At 46.4% G+C, this 23,495-nt stretch overlaps 1 protein-coding gene across 5 annotated transcripts in view; it reads left to right on the top strand.

The window, feature by feature from the left end:
• Positions 1 to 23,495, top strand: part of LOC129704895 (inter-alpha-trypsin inhibitor heavy chain H3-like) — a 120,428-nt gene that overhangs the window by 72,895 nt on the left and 24,038 nt on the right. For 3 of the 5 annotated variants that reach the window (XM_055648301.1, XM_055648302.1, XM_055648300.1), the window contains exons 18-21: positions 2,511 to 2,552; positions 4,085 to 4,126; positions 8,408 to 8,434; positions 10,904 to 10,954. In XM_055648301.1, coding sequence (XP_055504276.1) covers positions 2,511 to 2,552; positions 4,085 to 4,126; positions 8,408 to 8,434; positions 10,904 to 10,954 — 162 coding nt within the window. The remainder of the gene's footprint in view (positions 1 to 2,510; positions 2,553 to 4,084; positions 4,127 to 8,407; positions 8,435 to 10,903; positions 10,955 to 23,495) is intronic. The other 2 variants (XM_055648304.1, XM_055648303.1) reach the window with 1 other exon arrangement.

Genomic DNA, 23,495 nt, shown 5'->3' with positions numbered 1-23,495 from the left:
CTATCTGGACCTGGGATTATCGCAACAAACCATCACCACCATGTCAGCATCCCTGAGAACATCTACAAAGAGGCAGTACCTAACCAACATCAAGAAATGGGAGAGGTACTGCCAAGAAACGGGGATTGCTTACGAAACACCCACAGTAGCCAATGTTCTCGAGTTCCTGGCCTACTTACATCATCATGAGGATATGAGCTACAGTGCTATCAACACGGCACGTAGTGCCCTCTCCAACTACCTCAAACCTGCAGGACATCAGCCCATGGGGTCCCATCCGCTGGTGGTCAAACTGATGAGGGGCATATTTAACATCAAGCCCCCCAAGCCTAGATATACTCAAATTTGGGACATCAGTATTGTGCTCACATACCTTCGGGACAGACCACCAGCAAGATCCCTCAGCCTAGAGCAATTGACATTAAAAACGCTCATGCTGATGGCTCTAGTATCTGCACAGAGGGTCCAGTCATTGCATAAACTTCGACTGGACAGCATGGAAACAACGTCAGACCAGGTAACCTTCACTATACAAGGTCTGATAAAGCAAAGCAGGCCAGGAACATCCAACACGCTAGTGGTATTCCGGGCTTACCCACCAGAGCCACGATTGTGTGTGGTGACCCACATAAAAGTTTATATTGACACAACCCATAATATCCGAGGAAGTGAAAGAGCCTTATGGGTCAGCCACAAAAAACCACATGGCAGGGTAACGAGCCAGACCATTTCAAGATGGTTAAAACAGGTATTGGAAGCTGCTGGGATAGACATTAATGTATATAAATCTCATTCCACCAGGGCAGCATCCACATCATCGGCAGCAAGGATGGATGTGCCTATTGACATTATCCTAAACAAAGCAGGATGGTCGAGGGAATCCACATTCCAGACGTTCTATCACAAGCCGTTGGTGAAGCCTGATTTATTTGCAGCAAAAATTTTAGAAACTGCAAATATTTAATTTAAAGCCCGGGGGAGCTATTTGTTTTTGTTATTGTTAATAAATACCGTTTTGTTTTGAAAACAGATTCATTGGTTGATTACAATAACACTTCCTTCCTCAAGAGCTTTCGGCAGTGAGTGAGTAAAACTGTTACACGGTTTGAAATCACAGAGCTTTGAAATCTTCACGAAGTCACTCACGTGACTCCGAAGTAAAATAGTAAGATTAAACGAGAACTTACCAGTTTGAAGTTTGATCTGTATTTTATGAGGAGTTACGATGAGGGATTACGTGCCCTCCGCTCCCACCCTCATTACATGGATCAAACTGATAATTGATGTCTCTTTATTCTTCACTATGTTACTTCAAATACGTGTGTCTGTCTGTGATTCCACACCGCTGCTTGGAAGCATGCCGCGCCTGCGCCCTGAGCGGGCTTCTTCACGTAATTCCTCATCGTAACTCCTCATAAAATTCAGATCAAACTTCAAACTGGTAAGTTCTCGTTTAATCTTACTATTATATGCTTTAATTTCAGGTCATCCAAGTAAGATTATTTTATATTTGTTTCAGAATGGTTCAATCTATGATAACTGAAAATTTCATTCAGTTCTCTTAATTTTTAAGAAGGTTATGGGTTTTTGACTGTCCACGATCACAGCTTTTTGCTTATGTCCATAGAAAATCAATAGGGAACAAGATGCTAATTTCCGAGTATGAAAATGGCCATAACCTTTTTATTACTTGAGATATGAAAGTGAATTTAGCGTCAAATTAAACTTATTTTTATGCTTTATCCGATGGGATAAATTGCAGACTTGATTTTTTAAATCTCAAAATTTTGTAACATTGCTACTTTAGTTAGTTAACACATTAAATCTCACACCTTTATTTGCACGTGGTCAATTAATATTGACTTTGAATGGAAGCCCATGACAAATTATTGTTTCTAGTAATTAATATTATTAATAATCAATGCATTATTAATTATTATGGACATTACTGTTCGTCATTTATGTCATTTGTTATTTTGTATTCATTAATATTTCTAATCGCTATTAATTAATTTTTTTAATTAATATTCATATTTTTTTCCATAATGCCCATTTGCTCACAAGCAGTTTGCTGTTGTCCCTACAGATGATAATGACTAAATGTTACCCACCTTGTCTCACTGTTCCTCAGTTGTGTAATCTACAGGGAAACCTCAAAATATGGGGGATAAATGAAGGGGGGGGGGGGGGGGGCAGGGATACTCACTGGCTCCTTCAGTCAATCAAAGTGAGTGCAGTGGATTACAAACATCATCAAGACACTCAACGGCCGTCCATTTTGCTACGCTGTATTCCATTTCTACTTCTATACCCACTCGCCCAACCTGTCCAAATCCTTCTGCTGCCTCCCAGCTTCCTCAACACTATCTGGCCCCTCCATCTATCTTTGTATCATCTACAATAAACGTTTTTTAATCTATCTACTCATTTATAAAGTGATTTTTATTTTTGATGCGTTGGCTTGAGTTATGATTCCATTGTTCCCATAGAAATAACCGTTTATGTTTCAGGATCACATGGACATCATGGTTTTCAGGTGGCCGGTCAACCAGGTGAGTTTTCCTCTCAAGAAATGTTTTCTCATTTAAGGCGGTGTTTGATTTTGAGGTATCAAATAGCAGATTTAATTTGTTACTATATGTTTTATCTATTATTCCAACATAGCATTTTTTAAATAGCATGTAAATTAAAATATACCTCACATAGGTATCCCAAATATGCCGCCGTGTTTTTGATAAAATTCTTCATAATGTGCTTTAGTTACTTGTTAACACATTAAATCTCACACCTTTATTTGCAGGTGGTCAATTAATATTGACTTTGAATGGAAGCTCATGACTAATTATTGTTTCTTGTAATTAATATTATTATATATTATTAATAGTCAATACATTATTAATTATTATGGATATTAATGTTCGTCATTTATGTCATTTGTAATTTAGTATTCATTAATATTTCTAATCGCTATTAATTAACGGTTAGCTTTTATTAATATTAATATTTCTTTCCATAATGCACATTTGCTCACAAGCAGTTTGCTGTTGTCCCTACAGATGATAATGACTAAATGTTACCCACCTTGTCTCACTGTCCTCGGTTGTGTAATCTGCAGGGAAGACCTCAAAATATGGGGGATAAATGAAGGGGGGGCAGGGTTCAGTCAATCAAAGTGAGTGCAGTGGATTACAAACATCATCAAGACACTCAACGGCCGTCCATTTTGCTACGCTGTATTCCATTTCTACTTCTATACCCACTCGCCCAACCTGTCCAAAGCCTTCTGCTGCCTCCCAGCTTCCTCAACACTATCTGGCCCCTCCATCTATCTTTGTATCATCTACAATAAAAGATTTTTAATCTATCTACTCAGTTATAACGTGATTGTTTTTGATGCGTTGGCATGAGTTATGATTCCATTGTTACCATTGGAATTTGTTTCAATAGAAATAACCGCAGGAATAAGCCACTTAACTTCTATATCTGCTCAGTCATATTTCCTTATTTCTTGGGTAGTCAAAAATGCTGGAGAAACTCAGCGGGTGAGGCAGCATCTATGGAGTGAAGGAAATAGGCAATATTTCGGGCCAAAACCCTTCTACCTTATTTCTTGACAGCTTTAACATCTGTAAATGTCTGCCTTGAACAGCTGAACATCTGTGAAATAGGAATTCTGATTGTACGCATCCCCCTCTTTGCAGATATTTCTCCCTCAGTTAAACGTTGTCCAAACTGGTCAAAGTTATGTTTTTGGTTTTGGAGATACAGCATGTAAACTGGCCCTTCAACCCACCAAGTTCATGCCAACAATCAAACTCCAATTCACACTAGTTCTCTGTTATTCCCACTCCTGCATCCATTGCCTACACACGGAGGGCAATTTACACAGGCCAATTAACCTACACACCCGAACATCTTTGAGATGTGGGAGAAAACGCACGCAGTCACAGGGGGAGCGTGCAAGCTCCATACAGGTACCTCAGAAGTCAGTATCAAACCCAGGTCTCTGACACTGTCAGCCAGTGGTTCTACCAGCTGTGTGACTGAGCCACCCCTAATGTATTTATTAATGTTTATGTTTCAGGATTATTTTCATTTCGTGGTGGTTCGGTGTCCAGACAACGAGGTGAGGTTTCCTCTCAAGAAATTTTTTCTCACTTAAGGCGGTGTCTGACTTTGAGGTTTCAAATAGATGATTTAATTTGTTACTGTATGTTTTATCTATTATTCCAACAGTTACCCAGAATCTAGTAGAAAGTTAATAGTTGACAAACTATCAATTATTAATGTTAATTAATATTTTAATTTTTATTCCTAATTATTTTGAAAACCGGCATATCCCAAATATTCAGCCGTGTTTGTGATAAAACACCTCATAATGTCCTTTAGTTACTTGTTAACACATTAAATCTCACACTTGCAGGTGGTCAATTAATATTGACTTTGAATGGAAGCCCATGACTAATTATTGTGTCTAGTAATTAATATTTGTATATATTATTAATAATCTATATTATTAATTATTATTGACATTACTGTTCGTCATTTATGTCGCTTGTAATTTTGTATTCATTAATATTTCTGATCGCTATTAATTAACGGTTATTTTTTATTAATATTAATATTTCTTTCCATAATGCACATTTGCTGACAAGCAGTTTGCTGTTGTCCCTACAGATGATAATGACTGAATGCTACCCACCTTGTCTCACTGTCCTCAGTTGTGTAATCTGCAGGGAAGACCTAAAAATATGGGGAACTAGACTAAGTGGGACTCGTTGGGTCCCATGTTCACATGGGAGGGCTGGTCCCCCAATGCAATATTCCACCTCTCCACCAATTCCAATATTGGTGGCCAGCGGGGGTGAGGAGGGGCTTTCTGGAGCGCTAGTATGCATGTTGTGGACCGAAGGGACTAGTTTCCAGAGAGCTAGTATGGACAGTCACTCAAGCCTGGTGGGCTTGCCGCTCAGTCACTCAGGCCTGGTGGGCTGAAGCTCAATCACTCAGGCCTGGTGGACTGACAGCTCAGAAACTGCCAAAAATTCTGCCAGAGAGAGGGAGAGAGGGGGAGAGAGAGAGAGAGGGAGAGAGAGAGAGAGGGAAAGAGAAAAAGGAAGAGAAAAAGGAAGAGACAGAGAGACAGAGAGACAGAGAGACAGAGAGACAGAGAGACAGAGAGAGAGAGAGAGAGAGAGAGAGGAGAGAGAGAGAGAGAGAGAGAGAGAGATTTTAGACATTTTTCATCTTTTTCTGCAGATCACAGCAATGAAGGAGGAAAGTCTATCCTGGCCTGGATCTCACAGGGAGCCAATGAAGGGAGGGAGAACAATACTGGGGTTAGGTTTAATACTTGCAGGAGAAACCCTTACTGATGGGTTGAAGAGACTCCTCCTGGGTTAGTACAGATCTGATGGGCCGAAGGGGCTCTTTTTACAAAAATTCGGAGTGAAATCTCAGTGAAAGGCACTTTATCTGAACTTTTCCTGGCCTGGCACAGGCCTTTTGGGCCTAAATGTTCTTCCGGGGCTAATACGGGCATTTTGGGCAAAGAGGACTGGTTTCTTGGCTAATAGGGGCCTTGTGGGCCGAAATTAGTGGTTTCAGCAAAACAACTAATTTCATTTCATTTCCATTTCACTTCAAGCACAGGGCAGGCCAAACAGCTCATTGCATTTTAATTTCCATTCCATTTTCATTGCGGTTTCAAGCACAGGGCAGGCCGAATAGCTCATTGCATTTTCATTTTATTTTCCATTGACATTGTAGTTTCAAGCACAGGGCAGGCCGAACACCTCATTGCATTTTCATTTCACTTCCATTGCCATTGCAGATTAAAGCACAGGGCATGCAGAACAACTCATTGCATTTTCATTTCACTTCCATTTCCATTGCAATTTCAAGCACAGGGCAGGCCAAGCCAAGCAGCTGATTGTATTTTCATTTCACTTCCATTGCCATTGCAGTTTCAAGCACAGGGCAGGCCAAGCCAAACAGCTCATTGCATTTTCACTTCATTAAATATGAAGAAAGACTGGATAGACTCGGTTTGTTGTCGCTAGAATTTAGAAGATTGAGGGGGGTTCTTATAGAAACTTACAAAATTCTTAAGGGGTTGGACAGGCTAGATGCAGGAAGATTGTTCCCGATGTTGGGGAAGTCCAGAACAAGGGGTCACAGTTTAAGGATAAGGGGGAAATCTTTTAGGACCGAGATGAGGAAAACTTTTTTCACACAGAGAGTGGTGAATCTCTGGCATTCTCTCCCACAGAAGGTAGTTGAGGCCAGTTCATTGGCTATATTTAAGAGGGAGTTAGATGTGGCCCTTGTGGCTAAAGGGATCAGGGGGTATGGAGAGAAGGCAGGTACAGGATACTGAGTTGGATGATCAGCCATGATCATATTGAATGGCGGTGCAGGCTACAAGGGCTGAACGGCCTACTCCTGCACCTATTTTCTATGTTTCTATGTTTCTATTTCCATTGCCATTGCAGTTTCAAGCTCAGGGCAGGCCAAGCCAAACAGCTCATTGCATTTTCACTTCATTTCCTTTGCCATTGCAGTTTCAAGCACAGGGCAGGCCAAGCCAAACAGCTCATTGCATTTTCACTTCATTTTCATTACAGTTTCAAGCACGGGGCAGGACAAACAACTCATTTCATTTTCATTAAGGGCTAACAAATCATTAATTGCAAGTACATTACAGACTCACAGTTCAGTTGATTCACAGCCTAGAATGAGAGTCGTGACCTTTCCCTCGTGATCTTGCAGAGTGACTGAGTCATGTTCAGGCATCCTGGGATTTATAGTCCGAGCCCCCCCTTCCTCTCCCCAGAAGGGGCGTTACCTTAATCACGGTGATTGACAGGCGAGAGGATCTCAAGGTTTTTCAAACACTCATGACTTTTTTATTTTTCATCGATGGGATAAATCCTCAGGGCCTGCTCAGCGGAGGAGGACTGTGAGTAAGATGGGCAAAAATCATAGAGATATATGGTAGCATTTTGTCTGAAATCAATATACAGCGCAGACAGGAAGTGGTCAAGATGAGGCTTTTAATTATATAGATAAAGGAGGGGGGGGGGGGCGTTTTTATTATTTTTGTCTATGTTTTTATGTAGTTTTTGTTATTTTTTGTTGGGGTGTGTGTGTGTGTGGGAGGTGGGAGGGAGGGGGTAACTTTTAAATCTCTCCCTGCACGGTTGGGGCTGCAATGTGGAGCGGCCTCCAACAGGAGAAGACCGGGGACTCTGGTGCCGACTCACCTCGTCGCGGAGCTGGCCGAGTCCGGAGCGGGTGGAGCGGTGGTGGAGCGCTGCTGCTGCTGCTGCTGCTGCTGCTGCTGCGGCCCGACCTCCGGAGATTCGGAGGCTGCAACTGCGGGTCTGGCGGACGGCGGCACCGGGAGCCCGCGGGTCCCTGGAGGGAGACCGCTTTTCAGGGCTCCTGCAACGGCGACTTCTCCCGCCCGAGTTGCGGGGTCGAAGAGCTCCTGGAGCGGGGCCTGACATCACCGCCCCGCGCGGCTTGGAATGGCCGCGGGACTCTGCGAGCGCACGCCGGGGGCTCTAACACCAAGACCCGGTGTGCGACCTTGCATCACCCGGCGTGGCTTTAATGGCCGTGGGACAATCGCCATCGCCAGCCGGGGCTTTGACTTTGACTCTGACATCGGGGGGGGGGGGGGAAGGGGGGGGGGGAGAGTGCAGTGGAGAGATACTTTTTTTTGGCCTTCCATCACAGCGATGTGATGGATGTTTATGTAAAATGTAAATTATGTTGTGTCTTGGGTCTATTTGTTTGTAATGTATGGCTGCAGAAACGGCATTTCGTTTGGACCTCAAGGGGTCCAAATGACAATTAAATTGAATTGAATTGAATTTGTCTCTGCTAGGCAGCCAATCTTCGATCCATGCTAGTACCTTGCCTCCAATACCATGAGTTCCCATCTTATATAGCAGCCTCGCAAGCGAAACTTTATCAAAGAGCAAGTAAACAACAATAAGGCAATATCTTTCATGACCAAACCATGTTGACTTTGCTCTATTTTATCATGTGCTTCCAAATACCCCAAAACCTCATCCTTAATAATGGACTCTAAAATCTTACCAACCGCTGAAGTCAGACTAACCGGCCTACAATTTCTTATGCATTGCTCCCTTCTTGAGCAGTGTGGTTACATTCACAATTTTCCAGTCCTTTGGAACTCTTCCTGGCTCCAGTGTACTTGATAGATTACTACTAATGCCTGCACAATTTCTTCAGCTACCTCTTTCAGAACCCTGGGGTATCTGACCCAGATAACCTAATCTACCTTCAGACCTTTCAGCTTCCCAATCACCTTCTCCTTAGTAATATAAACTGCGCTCACATCGGTATAACTAATCACGTATGATATGTGTTTCAGCCCGGCCAAGGAACAAAGGAATATTACGTGAGTTGTTTTTTAAAACTATTACATTTCCGAGAAGAAGTAAGGAGCTGTTTAAAAGCAAATATGTGTTCTTTAAATGTAAATTATCATTTTTGTTCCAAGTTTAGATATAGATATAGATATGCCATTTATTGTCACTATACATGTACAATGAAATTAAAAGCTGCTCGTACTCAGTGCATACATATAATTTAGTACAAAAAACAAGAAACAGAAAACAAAAACAAAAGGGAGAAGGGGGGGGGGTGGGGGGATAGGTGCACAATTCTGCAGCGCTATATACATATATACAGATGGAAGTCCGGGTGTTGGGCTGTGAAGTCAGTGCATGTGTGAATTTGAATTAAGAGTAGTTATAATTTTCGGTAAACAACTATTCCTGAGTCTATTTATCCTGGATTTGATGCACCTATAGCGCCTTCCAGAGGGCAGCAGGTCGAACAGTCCAAACGCAGGATGGGAGCTGTCTTTGATGATATTCTTTGCCCTGCTAAGGCAGTGGGAGGTGTAAATATCCATCAGGGAGGGGAGAGGGCAACCAATGATCTTCTGCACTGTCCTGGTTACCCTCTGAAGCCTCTCCCTGTCTGCCATGGTGCAGCTGCCATACCATGCTGTAATGTAGTATGTCAGCAGGCTCTCGATGGACGAGCGGTAGAAGGTCAGCAGCAGGTTAGAGTCCAGGTTGTGCTTCCTGAGGACCCTCAGGAAGTGCAGCCGCTGCTGAGCCTTCTTGATGACCGTTGTCATGTTGTCTGTCCAGGAGATATCAGCAGCGATATGGACGCCGAGAAACCGGAAGGTGTTGACCCTCTCCACACACTCGCCGTTGATATGTAGGGGGACTAAGTCGGTGCTGTGCCTCCTGAAGTCGACAATGAGCTCTTTTGTTTTCCTGGTGTTCAAAGCCAGATTGTTTTCTGAGCACCAGGTTGTCAACTTCCTTTAAAAGGTTTCCCTTAAAAAGAAACAAAGTGCAGGAGTAGCTCAGTAGGTTTGAAGAAGGGTCTCAACCCAAAACGTCACCTATCAATGCTCAACTGACATGCTGCCTGAGCTGCTAAGTTACTCCAGTACTCTGTCTTTTTTTTTGCGTAAAGCAGTAACTGTGAGTTACTGTTTCTAGGATTTCTCTTTCATTATTTTTAAAAGCGGTTACTTCATTAACTAATCTGTTGGCACAGTGGTACAGTTAGTGGAGCTGCTGCTTCACAGCACCAGAGACTCGGGTTCAAATCTGACCTCAAATCTGAATGTTTGCACGTTCTTACCTAGACCACGTTTCTCTAAGTATCTGGCTTCCACCCACTCACTAGGGGCAATTTGCAGCAGCCAATTAACTGACTAACTTGTATGTCTTAGGAATGTGGGAAGATTTAATGTGTGTGCATATCTGTGTGTATATGGATATTTATATATATGGGTTTCCATAAATACAGCGTTCAGTAGTGAAACTGAAGGTCTCCAAACTTCCAGATTATTTTCTTGTTTTTATGTAATATTCCCATTGTTTCATATCCTGTATTTTAAGCGTATAGCCAAAATAATGAGATGAATAAATAAAATAAATAAATCTGTTTTTACAAAGAAAAATATCAGATACCAGACCAAGTGGGAACAGTTGGGTCCATCAACCGGGAGACCTGGTCCCCCAACGCAATATTCCACCACTCACCCACAGCTCCCACGGGAGGCCTGGTCCCCCAACGCAACCCGTTCCCCAACGCAATATTCTACCATTCACCCACAGACGATAACTGCACAGGGGCTGCTCATTTCGCCTTATTTTTAAACTTTAAAAAAAAAGCATTTGCACTTGCTAGCTAGCAGAACTCAGTGTACTGTGACTTTAAAAAATGCATTTGCACTTGCTAGGGCTAGCAGAACTCAATGTACTTGGACAGCAACAATGTTATGAACATGGGGGCGACAATCCCATTGTGATGTCACAGCTGTAAGCACAGGGGAAAAGCAGGGCTTTTTTCCCAAATTTCTGCACATTTGTGAACATTTTCATAAATAACTCAAGAAATAATGCATGAAATTTTCAGATAAGACCATTTTTGACCACGGTATAAATCTCTATCTATGTTTCTATAGGAATAAGTAAACATTTTACCATTAGAGCGTCATGTTTTTGAGCACTATGATCACACACACACACACACACACACACACACACACACACACACACACACACACACACACACACACACACACACACACACACACACACACACACACACACACACACACACACACACACACACACACACACACCCACCCAAGATCAGTTTTAATAGTTACAAGATGTCCCTGTATTTTCTTGCCTTTTTTTAACACATTTTTCAAGTAGGATTTCATCAAATCCTTAGGCTAATTTATAACAGAAAATTTACATGAATTTTGCAATTAAATAACCATATGCCAAATTCAGATTATGATTTTTATCCTTTATCACCTGATTAGATAGCGTTCGGACCACTTTGGTTCAGACAAAAGCCTTCCTTGTTAAAGAAGGTGAGTTACGGTGTCCATTTCAAATGTGTCACGTGTGAAATGTGTCACGTGTGAACCGTTTTTATATTTATTGTCACTTTTTTTAATTGTTTACATTTTGTGTTTAAGCTTTCCATTGAGATACTTAATAATGAATAGCTTCAAAATCATGAAACAAAAATCTAGTTCGCTCACCTATTTTAGCGCTGTTTCATTTTGCAGTCCTTCCCGCTGTCAATACTGTTTATAGCACCATAACCGTTTTTTTGCAATCACGTGATCTAAAAAAATTCAAACAACGCAATTATAATTACCCTGGCGTGAACTACAGGTCTCGTGGTGGATTAGGTGCTGACATTTTGTAAGGGAGCTTCCAAATCTGTCAGTTTCCCAGGTGTCTTATATGGTTTGTTTTTTTTGAATTCCTGTTTTTTTTTAGTTTTGAAAGTATTAAATTTTAGTCAATTTTGATCACAAATTGGCTCAAAAGAATCATAGGTAGGCCCATTTGTAATCTTGTGGTTTTTCATTATGATTTAATAACTTTCAAGTTTGGCCACCCATGTCGCAGTTTATATGGTATTAGACTAAGTGGGACCCGTTGGGTCCCATGTTCACACGGGAGGGCAGGTCGCCCGACGCAATATTCCACCTCTCCACCAATTCCGACCATTTCAAGCAGGGTGCAAGGCCACCAAATTCAAGTGCAGTAAGTAGTGCCTTTCAACTTCAAGCCAAAGCACCAACGCCGCCATTTGCAGTAAGTAGTGCCTTTCAAATTCAAGCCAAAGTTCCCAAACTCAATAGATGCCGCAAATCAGAAACCTCCGCTCCAAAAGGCAGGACTCTGTGCCTATCTCTGTGTGCCTCTGTGTCCACATGGCTGCCCGCCCGCTCCAACCCTCCCCGTTGTTCAAATTGCGCAGAAATAACAAAAGATCCCATAGTGGCTGAGCCTCTCCCCCTCCTCACCTCCACTTAGCCCCCACTCCACCCTCTCTCCGCTTCCCCCACCCCTCTCTCCCCCCCCCTTCCCCACCCTTCTCTCACCCCTCCACCACCCCCCCTCTCCTCCTCCCCTTCCCCCCCCTCTCCCCCCCCCCCCCCCTCTCCTCTCTCTCCTCCCCTCTCTTCCTCATCCCCTACTCCCCCCTCTTCATCCCCATCTCCCCCACCCCTTCCCCTCTCTCTGCACCACCCCCTACCCCTCTCCCCCCCCCCCCTTCCTGCCCCCCCACTCCCCTCCCCACTCCTCCTCCCCTCCCCAACCCCCTCTTTCTCTCCCCCTACCGCTGCTCTCCTCTCCCTCCCCAATATCTCCCCTTTCCTCCTCCACCTCTCCCCTCCCCTCCCTCCACTCTTCTCAACCTCCCCTCTCCCCACTCCCTCTCCCTCTACATCCCTCCCCCCATCTGTGTGTTTGGGGGGTGGTTAGTGTGAGTGTGATGCCGCAGCATCCCCTCCCCCCCGCAAACGCGCGTTGGGGAAACAGACCCAACGGGTCTGCACTTGGTCTAGTCTATATATTTAAACTCTGTGTGTGTGTGTTGTGTGTGTGTGGTGTGTGTGTGTGTGTTGTGTGTGTGTGTGTGTGTGTGTGTGTGTGTGTGTGTGTGCGTGCGCGCCGTGCGTGCGTGCGTGCGTGCGTGTGTGTGAGATTCCATTTTCAGTTTATATTTTTGCCCTTTGATTTCTTGGTCCGCCAACACCACACGCTGAAACGCCGAGATTTTTTCCATTTCGGTCGAGATTTCACTTTTACATTCACAGACCCACTCCTCATTAGGGGGAGGATTGGGGGTGATAGGGAAGATGGGCTGATCCTACCTCTGCTCCTACCTCCCCCCCTCCCCCCCTTACTCCCCACTGCCCCTCTCCTCCCCCACCCCTCTCTCCCTCCCTCCACACTCTTCCCCCTCCCTCTCCTACCCCCTCTCCCCCTCCCCTCCCTCCCCCAATCCCTCCCCCCCCTCACATTTCTCCCCCCTCCCCATCCCTCTCTCCTCCCCCCTCCCCACCCCTTTCTCCTCCCCTCTCCATCTCCCGCTCCTCACCCCTCTCAATCTCATCCCCCTCCTCCTTCCACTGCCATCCCTCTCTCCCCCACTCATCTCCCTCCCTCCCCCCCCCCCCCTACCCCATCCCACCTCCTTTCCTCCCTCCCTCATCTCCCTTCCCCACTCCCCCACACCTCTCTTACCCCTCCCCATCCTCTCTCATCCCCCTCCCCACCCCACACTCCCCATCCCCTCTCCCTCTCCATCTCCTCCCTCACCTTTCCCCCTCTCTTCCCCTCTCCCTCCACCCCCTTCCATCTCCCCCCACCTCCCTTCCGTCTTCCCCCACCCTCCCCTCCCTCTCCCCCCACACCTCTCCCCCTCCCCTCTCTCCTCCCCTCCCCATCCCTCCCCCTCCTCCCCTCCCCTCCCTCCCACCCCCATCCCTCTCCCTCCCCCCTCCTTCCCCCTCCCTTCCCCCCCCAACACCTCTCTCCTCCCCCTCGCTCCTCCCCCTCCCCCCCCTCTCTCCCATCTCCCTTGCCCTTCCCTCACCCTCTCTCCAACCTCCTCCCTCCCCATCCTCTCTCCCCTCTCCCTCCCCTCTCACACCTACCCCCCACACCATCCCTCCCTCCCCCCCCTCTCCCCCCTCCTCTCTCTCACTTCCTTCCCCCCTCCCCCGCCCCCTTCACGTACCCGTCAGTCCCTCTTCCCCCACTCCCTCCCCACTCTTCCCACTTCTCTCCTCCCCTTACCTCCACCCCTCTCTCCCTCTCCCTCCCCACTCTTCTCTCTCCCCTCCTTTCCCTCTCCCTCATGTATCTCCCCCCCCCCCCCCTCTGTCCCTCTTCCACCACTCCCCCTACCCCTCCCTTCCCACTCTTTCCACTTCTCCCCCCTTTACCCACACCGCGCCCTCTCCTTCCCCGCACCCCTCTCCCTCTCCCCCCCCCCCCACTCTCCCTCTCTCCTCCGCCTCCCTCCCCTCTCCTCTCCCCCCACCCCCTTCCCCCTACCCTTTGGACTCCCCTAATCCCCCTCCCCCCCCACTCTTGCACTTCTCCTCCTCCCCTTCCCCCCCCTCTCTCCCCCCTCCCCCACCCCTCTCTTCTCCCCCCGCTCCCTCTCTCTTCCCCCCCCCCCTTTCCCCTTCCCCTCCCCTCTCTTTCCTCTCCCTCCACCCTCCCCCCTCCTCCCCTCCCCCCCCTCCCTCCCCCTCCCACTCTCCCACATCCACCACTCTCCCCCTCCCTCCCCATTCTTCCACTTATCTCCTCCCCCTCTCTCCCCCCCTAAAAAAAAATTCAAAATGTTTTTAAAAACCCAGCTCTCGCCCATAGAAATGTTGGTGAACGTTCCATCGTGTGTGCCCCAATGCCACAGTGGTGTGGATCTCATTTACATGTGTTTGCACCAGCCTCCCCAGTGCAGCCTGTGTCACCACGTGTGTGGGAATGAGAAAGTGTGGGGGTGTGTGTGTGTGTCTGTGTCTGTGTTTCCCCTGTCCCCTCTCCTCCTCTGTTCCCCTCTCTCCCCCCACCCCCTTTCCCCCCTGTCACCACACCCTTCCTCCCTGTTCCCTGTCTCCCTCTGTCCCCCTCCCTCCCGCACACCTTCCCCCACCATCCCTATCTTCCCCCCCGTCTCCCACCCCTCTCTCCTCCTCCTCTCCTCCACTCCCCCCTCTATTCTCCCTCTCCTCCCCTCTCCATCATCTCCTCTTTTCCCTCTCCTCCCCTCCCCTCCCCCCACCCCCCCCTCTGTCCCCCCTCCCTCCCTCTTCCCCTCCCCTCCTTCCCCCCTCCCTCTCCCCTCCCCTCCCCCCTCCCCCTCCCCAACTCTCTCCTCCTCCTCCCTCTTTACTCCCTCTCCCCCCTCCCTCCTCTCCTCCCCCCTCCGCCCTCCCCTCTCTCCTGAATCCTCCATCTCTCTCTTTTTCCCCTCTCTCTCTTTTTTTTCCTCCTCTCTCCCTGCCATCCCTCTCCCCCCCCCCCTCCCTCTCTCCCCCCCTCCCTACCCTCTCCCTCCACCTCTTCTCACCACCCCACCTACCCCTCTCCCCCCCTCCCTATTCACTCTTCCATCTCTCCCCCTTACCCCACCCCTCTCCCTCCCCCCTCCCCCCCCCACCCCTCTCTCCCCCTCCCCCTCCCTTCCCCTCCCTCCCCTCTCCTCTCTCCCCCCCCCACCCCACCCCTCCCCCTTCCCCTACCCCTCTCTCCCATCCCTTCCACCACTACCCCCCTACCCCCTCCCCCCCCCCTTTTCTCCCCTTATCTCCCCCTCCCCCAACCCTTACCCCTCTCTCTTGCACCACTCCCCGCTACCCCTCTCCCCCCCCCCTCCCCTCTTTACCCCCTTCCCTGCCCTCACCGCTCTCCTCCTCCCGCTCCCCACTCTCTCTCTTCCTCCCCATCCCCCTCTCTCTCCTCCTACCCCCTCTTCTCCTCTCTCCCTCCCAATCTCTCCCCATTTCCTCCTCCCCCCTCTCCCCTCCCTCCCTTCTTCTCACCCTCCCCTCTCCCACCCCCCTCGCTCTACCCCCCCCCCCCCCTCCCCTGCCGCCTGTGTGTTTGGGGGTGGTTAGTGTGAGTGATGCCGCAGCCCCCCTCCCCCCCCCCCCCCCCCCCCCCCCGCAAACGCGCATTGGGGAAACCAACGGGTCTGCACTTGGTCTAGTGTGTGTGTGTGTGTGTGTGTGTGTGTGTGTGTGTGTGTGTGTGTGTGTGTGTGTGTGTGTGTGTGTGTGTGTGTGTGTGTGTGTGTGTGTGTGTGTGTGTGTGTGTGTGTGTCAGATTATATTTTTGCCCTTTGCCCTGGCATGGTCCGCCAACACCACACGCTGAAACGCCAAGATGTTTTACTTATATGATTACAAATTGAGGCATGTACCTTAATTTACATACACAGTAATGCGATAGATTTTCAGGATCGGAATTTTACTGTTTATCATTTTGCTTTATTTTTAATTAACACTAGACTAAGTGGGACCTGTTGGGTCCCTGTCACACAGGAGGCTTGGTCCCCCAATGCAACCCATTCCCCCAATGCAATAGTCCACCACTCACCCATCTCCCCCAACTGCACTGGCGTGGCTCGTTCCTCCTCACCCCCAGTGCTCTCTCCACATCCTCTTCACCCTCCCTCTTCTTTCCCCTCTCCTCCTCCCCTCCCCAATCCCTCCCTCACCTCTTCCTCCTCCTCCTTTCCCCTACCATCAGTCACTTCCTCCCTCCCACCCTCCATAGTTCCTCTCCCTTCCCTGCCCCCTCATTCTCTCTATCCCCAACCTCCCCCACTCCTCAACTCCCCTATCCCCCCACTATCCATCCTCACCTCCCCCACTGCCCTCCTCTCCCTTTATTTCTCATCCCCTACCTTCCCAATCCCCCCTCCTTTCCCTCTATTTCCCCTCATCCCTCCTCATCTCCCTCTTCTTTCCCCTCTCCTCCAACTCTCCCCCAATCCCTCTCTCACCTCTACTTTCCCCTACCCTCAGCCACTCACTCCCTCCATAACTCCTCTTCCCTTCCCTCCTTCCCCATTCTCCCTCCTCACCTCCCCAACTTTCCTCTCCCTCGCCTCCCTACCCCTTCCTCTCCCTCAATCCCTCCAGTCTCTGTCCTCACTCCCACTTCCCTCTTCTCCCTCTCTACCCCCTCCTCTCCCTCAATCCCTCCACGGTCCCTCCTCACCTCCCCGGGATCTCGATGTTGCCGCTCCTCTGACTGGAGGTTGCCTTGGCCAGAGGCCGCGTCGACCGGAAGACACGCTAACCGGAAGATGCGCCGACCAGAAGACGAGCCGAGCAACTCCGGGCAGAGGAGGGCGCTGCCGGTGACTGGAAGAGGACGCAGCCAATCAGTGCGGCGATGGTGCAGGAAGGGGTGTCGCCGTCCTGGGTGACTGACAGTAGAGGAGACCAATCTGCGCATGTGCAGGATTTTTTAACTTTAATAACTTTTAAAATATATCAATGATCGGAACAAAACTTGTTGCACTTGCAGCACAGGAGAATGATGAGTAAGGTGACGCAAAATTGTAGCATTATCATATACCATTTTTGAGCAAATGTGAAAACAATGCAAACCAGAAGATAACAAGACGAGAGTTTTAGTTATGCCCGTCTTATATGGCCTTGAACCTTTCAAAGGTGTGAAAGAATACTGGTCACCTTCCTGCGCTGTTTTACAGAAGCCCAAACTAGTGATCTGGATATTCAAGTACAAATGTATCAAAGTATTTGGGAAATTCATCAAATAAACCTGCAATAAAAACCCAATGTCAGTAACACAGCACAGTGATGCAGTGGTAGAGTTGCTGCCTTACTGCGCCAGAGACCTGGGTTTGATCTTCACTACGGGTGCTGTCTGTACGGAGTTTGTACGTTCACTAACTGTGACCGCGTGGGTTTTTTCCGAGATCGTCGGTTTCCTCCAACACTCCAAAGACGTACAGGTTTGTAGCTTAATTGGCTTGGTGTAAACGTAAAATTGTCTCTGGTGTGTGTAAGATAGTGTTAATGTGCGGGGATCACTGGTTGGTGTGGACTCGGTGTACCGCGTTTCCGTACTGTATCTCTAAATTAAACTAAACTATACTAAACACAATTGCTGAAATATAGAAATGTTTTGCAGATCAGCACATGCTGAGGTTTTTCACTGGTGTTCATTAGTTCTTAATGGGGATTTGATTTCTGACATCACTAAATGTAGTTTGGTCCCTTGACTACAACTTTCAAATCTTTTTTAATCTAATCAGAAAATTTATACGTTGTTAATAAATGGGTTTGAAAATGTCATTATATTGAAATATCACATAATTCTTAAAATGTTTTGCTGAATTTAATTCCAATAACATTCAATATTCCTATTTATCTTAAGTTGTATAAATATTTATTAGTCATTAGGTGGGCGTATGGAACAAGCTCCCAGAGGAGGTAGTTGAGGCTGGGACTATCCCAATGTTTAAAAAACAGTTAGACGGGTACATGGATATGACAAGTTTGGAGGGATATGGACCAAGCGCAGGCAGGTGGGACTAGTGTAGCTGGAACATGTTGGCCAGTGTGAGCAGGTTGGGCCGAAAGGCCTGTTTTCACACTGTACACTGTATCGTGAGTCTACCGTGGGAACTTTTTAACTCAGCGGCAGGCAGCAGCATATTGTCAATTATTAACCCTCCCGCACAATATACCCTCACCTTCTCTTTTATGAATGGGGATTTATTTCCCTTTTCTTCGAGGACCGACCGGAGGTTCCGCTGTCACCTCTGCGGGCCGCCCTCGGTGAACGTTTTCAAGGACCTTTCTTCAAGGACCGAAAAAATGTCCGCTATTCGGAGGTTTTCGTTATTTGGATCTTCGGATAAAAGGTTGTGCACCTGCATTATAATGGTTTGGAACATTTTCAAGTTCTGTGGCAATCAATCCACCATTCTCATCTTGTTTGTTTAATTGTTTGTTTAATTGTTTGTTTGTTTGCGTGTGAGTCCTGGAAACTCAGCCAAAACAGTGCACAATGGCACTAAAATGTTTGGCCTGCTTTACTCACCATTGTCCTGGGGTGTGCAACAGCTAAGTTTTGTTTAGATTGATGTTATATTTTACAAGTTAATGACATTTTAAACTTTACAAAAATCACTTTTCTAACCATTGTTCCACCTGTCTTGCCCATCAGCTGCGTTACAATGAAGTCACAATGGGATCACAAATCTCATTTACATTAAATATTGTGGGGTTTTTTAAATGTTTTAATCAAATTCTTCCATTTTCATTAACAGCTAGCATTGTGTGGAGGTTATTTTAAAGAAAAAATGTGATTTTAATTGAGAATTCAACTTTCAAAAAACATCGAGATTTTCATTGTAAGGGGTGGGATAGGGGGGAGGTTTTATTTTTTTTAAATCATAATTTTCATTGTGGGGGCGGGATAGGGGGGAGGGGAGGAGCGGGAGAGCAACGGGATAGAGGGATAGAGGGGAGTAGGGAGGGAGAGGAGGTAGGGAGGGAGGGGGGAGTGACTGAGGGTAGGGGAAATGAGAGGGAGGGAGAGGTGAGGGAGGGAGTGGGGGAGGGGGGTGGAGATGGGAAAGAAGAGGGAGGGTGAAGAGGAGGGGGAGGCAATGCTGGAGGATAATGGGGAATGGAGGAGGATAAGAGTAGGAAGAGGGATGGCGAGGTAATGGAGCCAAAGGGGAAGAGGGAGGGATTGGGGAGAGGAAGCAGAGGAAGGTTGGTGGAGGGTGGGGAGAGGGAGGAGAATGTAAGAGGGGAATAGGGGACTGAGTGAGATGCATTCACATTGATCTTATATTATACGTTATTGCCATTTCAAACTTGAAAAACATTGCAGTCGCGCTCCCACTTGCCGGCAGCGCTTGCGCAGTTAGGAGAGGGTTGCTGTGACACTCGTCTCAATGGGGATCTCTGGTATCACAACGGGAACCCGTCAGCCATGCCTGCGCAGTTGGGGGCTATGGGTGAGTGGTGGAATATTGTGTTGGGGGAACGGGCTCAACAGGTCCTCACGATCTAGTATATCACTAATGTTCTCTTGCAATAACAGACCACCAACAGAACCAAATTTGAGAAGCAGATAGCACAACACAATTATAACCCTAACCCTCGCTCTAACATGGTTGTATAAATGCATATGATCAAGGTCATTTTCTATATTTTTTTAAATATTATATGCTTAAGGAATTGGGCATGAAGGCAAATGCAATGAAAGTATTCATTTCGAGAGGGGTACAAAACTAAAACAGGGATATAATGCTGAGGCTTTATAAGGCACTGGTCAGACCGCATCTGGAGTAGTGTGAGCAGTTTTGGGCCCCATATCTGAGGAAGGATGTGCTGACTGAGGGTCCAAAGGAGGTTTACAAGAAATTTCCCAGGCATGATTGGGTTAATGTACGATGAGCATTTGAAGGCATTGGGCCTGTACTCACTGGAGTTTAGAAGGATGAGTGGGGACCTCACTGAAATTTACCTAATAGTGAAACGCCTGGATAGGGTGGATGTGAAGAGGATGTTTCCACTAGTGGGAGAGGCTAAGACCAGAGGCCATAGCCATAGAATAAAAGGACGTACATTTAGAAAGGAGATGAGAAGGAATTTCTGTAGGGGGTGGTGAATCTGTGGAAGTAATTGCCACAGACGTCAGTGAAGGCCAAGTCAATGGATATTTTTATTTAGCTAATATTTAGCTTTAGGATATTTTATAACGTTTAGCTCCATTGTATAGTCGTTAAGATTGTTTCTTAAAAATATAATGTACAGAATAGGATAAAAGTAAATTATGCAGATATAAAATTAATTCGTAATCCAACCACTCTTCCCTCCCAAATTCCAAGATTATTACCGTAATTAATCTGTTCTTGAGACTTAATTTCTGATCTACCAGAGTATAGTTGACATTGACCTAGAAAACTATTTTAAACGCACTCTTCTACATTGCTACTGCAAATTTAATTTTACCCGGTCTAAGAGATTAAAGTTACCCGAGATGAATATATTTACTTTGTTCAAGTACATCTAATGCCTTGATTTGTACTCTATATGCATTTTATCCCAGCTAGGGTGCCTATTTGGAAATTGACGTGGGGTTTTAGTCATTTTTCAAAGAACGCTGTGAGTTTAGTGCATCAGTTCAGTTATAAATCGAATTGTTAGATCTGTGAAGAGTTATGAGTTCAAAGTAATCGTGTTAGCAATATGAAAGATTGTATTTCAGAATCAAGTTGTCATATATAATCACCATGAACCAATGGATATCTCAAAAACAAACAAATTGTACAGTCTTCACTTTTTTCTGGCACTTCACTACAAATAGCCAATAATTATATTTTAAAGTTAATATGAATTTTAACACTATGAGAATTAATTTAGGAATGCACTAAGCTTGACTGTATTATTTTCTGCTTCATCCATTTTTTTAAATGTTGGTACTTATAAATGCATTTCTAGATGCATTTGCCCCTAACTTGCAACACCGACCATTGCATAAGTGATTGAAGTAAATTTTAATTCATTTTGTGTAATAACAAGTTATGTCTCAATCACTGCCTTTCCCTCTCTCACTCTTTCACTCACAATGTCCTTCAGCATTTTATCTGCATATGTTACATATAATGTGTTATTCCAGATATAAATTATAATCCAGCTATAGTCTTACCAGGGCTCTGTAAAAGATGGGAAATAAAATGTCTTTACTGAGAGTAGACCTATCTACTGCCCAAGACCCGGCTTTGATCCTGACTACCGGTGCTTGTCTGTTCAGAGTTTTACGTTCTCCCTGTGACCTGCATGGGTTTTCTCCGAGATCTTTGGTTTCCTCCCATAGTCTAAAGACGAACACGTTTGTAGGTTAATTGGCTTGGAATAGGGATAATTGTAAATTGTCCTTGGTGTGTGTAGGAGAGTGTTAGTCTGTGGGGATCATTGGTCAGTGCAGACTCGGTGGGCAGAAGGGCCATGTCTCTAAACGAAGTTAAACTGCTATTCTACCCAAATCCTCATGTAATCAAGGCCACCACTTGATGAACATACTTTCAATGAGTGATATACGAGGACATCAAGGGGTCTGAACAACAATACCTCTCAATCTCCCAACATTTAGGAAATTCTCTGTCTTTTTTTACCAAAGTAGTTGACTTCCCATTTTTCAGAATTATATCCCATCTGCCATGTCCTTACTGATTCACTTTGCTCATCCATTTCCCGTGAAGTTCCGCTCCTTACTCCCAGAACCCCCATTTGTCATTTCATTAATTACCTTAATCTCTTGCATTGAGGAATGACAAATGCAATTCAGGTGAAATTAACAATTTCTGATAATCATCGGTCAGCATGCCTGGAAGGAAGACAGACACAAAATGCTGGAGTAACTCAGCATCACTGGAGAGAAGGAATGGGTGACATTTTGGGTTGAGACCCTTCTTCAGAACAGCATCCGCGGTTCTTTCCTACACATCCCTGGAAGTAATATCCCTGTGGACTGATATCACTAATTCCATCACATTACATTCTTCATCTGTGGGTGGAAAAAAAAGCATTTCAAGGAGGGGACAAGGAGATCCCTTCTGCATGACTCAATGCTTTACAAAGATCTATTCTCTTTTCTTCATATAGCAACCTACAATTATAAATCACAGTAATTGCATATTAAGCATGAAATTAAATATTTGTATTTAATACACACGCAGTATAATAGGACATGAACAAGGACATGGACATGAATAGGACATGTTCAACAAAGGATAGTCCGAGTGTCACCAATGAGGTAGATTGTGGTTCAGCTCTGCTTTCTGAGTGTGGTAGGATGATTCAGTTGCCTGATAACAGCTGAAACTGTCCCTGAATCTGGAGGTGTGCATTTTAACATTTCTATACCTTATACCTGATGGGAAAGGGGAGAAGAGGGAGTGGTCAGGGTGCAACTCTGATTTGCTGTTGGCTTTGCCGAGGCAGCGTGAGGTATGAATGGAGTCAATAGAAGGGAGGTTGGTTGTTGTGATAGTCTGGGCTGCGTCCACAATTCGCTGCAATTTCTTGCGGTCTTGGATGGAGCTGTTTCCAAATCAAACTATGATCCATCCTGATAAAATGCTTGGTTGGAGGAACCTTGTCCCTTTACCTCCCCCCTCGACTCCGTTCAAGGACCCAAGCAATCGTTCCAGGTGCGACAGAGGTTTACCTGCATCTCTTCCAACCTCATCTATTGCGTCCGCTGCTCTAGATGTCAGCAGATCTATATCGGTGAGACCAAGCGGAGGTTGGGCGATCGTTTCGCCGAACACCTCCGCTCTGTCCGCAATAACCAAGCTGACCTCCCGGTGGCTCAGCACTTCAACTCCCCCTCCCACTCCGTCTCCGACCTCTCTGTCCTGGGTCTCCTCCATGGCCACAGCGAGCAGCACCGGAAATTGGAGGAACAGCACCTCATATTCTGTTTGGGGAGTCTGCACCCCGGGGGCATGAACATCAAATTCTCCCAATTTTGTTAGTCCCTGCTGTCTCCTCCCCTTCCTCAGTCCCCCTGCTGTCTCCTCCCATCCCCCAGCCTTCGGGCTACTCCTCCTTTTCCCTTTCTTGTCCCCACCCACCCCCGCCCCCGATCAGTCTGAAGAAGGGTTTCGGCCCGAAACGTTGCCTATTTCCTTCGCTCCATAGATGCTGCTGCACCCGCTGAGTTTCTCCAGCTTTTTTGTGTAACCTGATAAAATGCTTTCTATGTTGCATCTGTAGAAATTGGTGAGAGTTGTAGGGGACATGTCAAACTTCCTAAGTCTTCAAAGAAAGTCGAGGCGTTGGTGTGCTTTCTTGGTCATTGCTTCAACGTGGGAAGTTGTTGGTGATATTGACTCCTAGGAATTTGAAGCCATCAACCATATCTACTTCGGCACCATCAATGCAAACTGGGGTACAGTATGTGGACCTCTTCATTTCCTGAAGCCAATCACTATCTCCTATGTCTTGTTGGCATTGAGGGAAAGGTTGTTGTCTCGAGACCAGGACACAAGGTTCTCGATCTCCTTCCTGTACACTGTCTCATCATTAT

This window comes from Leucoraja erinacea, chromosome 16 (genome assembly GCF_028641065.1).
Source record: "Leucoraja erinacea ecotype New England chromosome 16, Leri_hhj_1, whole genome shotgun sequence".
Lineage (NCBI taxonomy): Eukaryota > Metazoa > Chordata > Chondrichthyes > Rajiformes > Rajidae > Leucoraja > Leucoraja erinaceus.
Note: the sequence above shows the minus strand (reverse complement) of the source record. Positions and strands in the feature narration are given on the sequence as shown.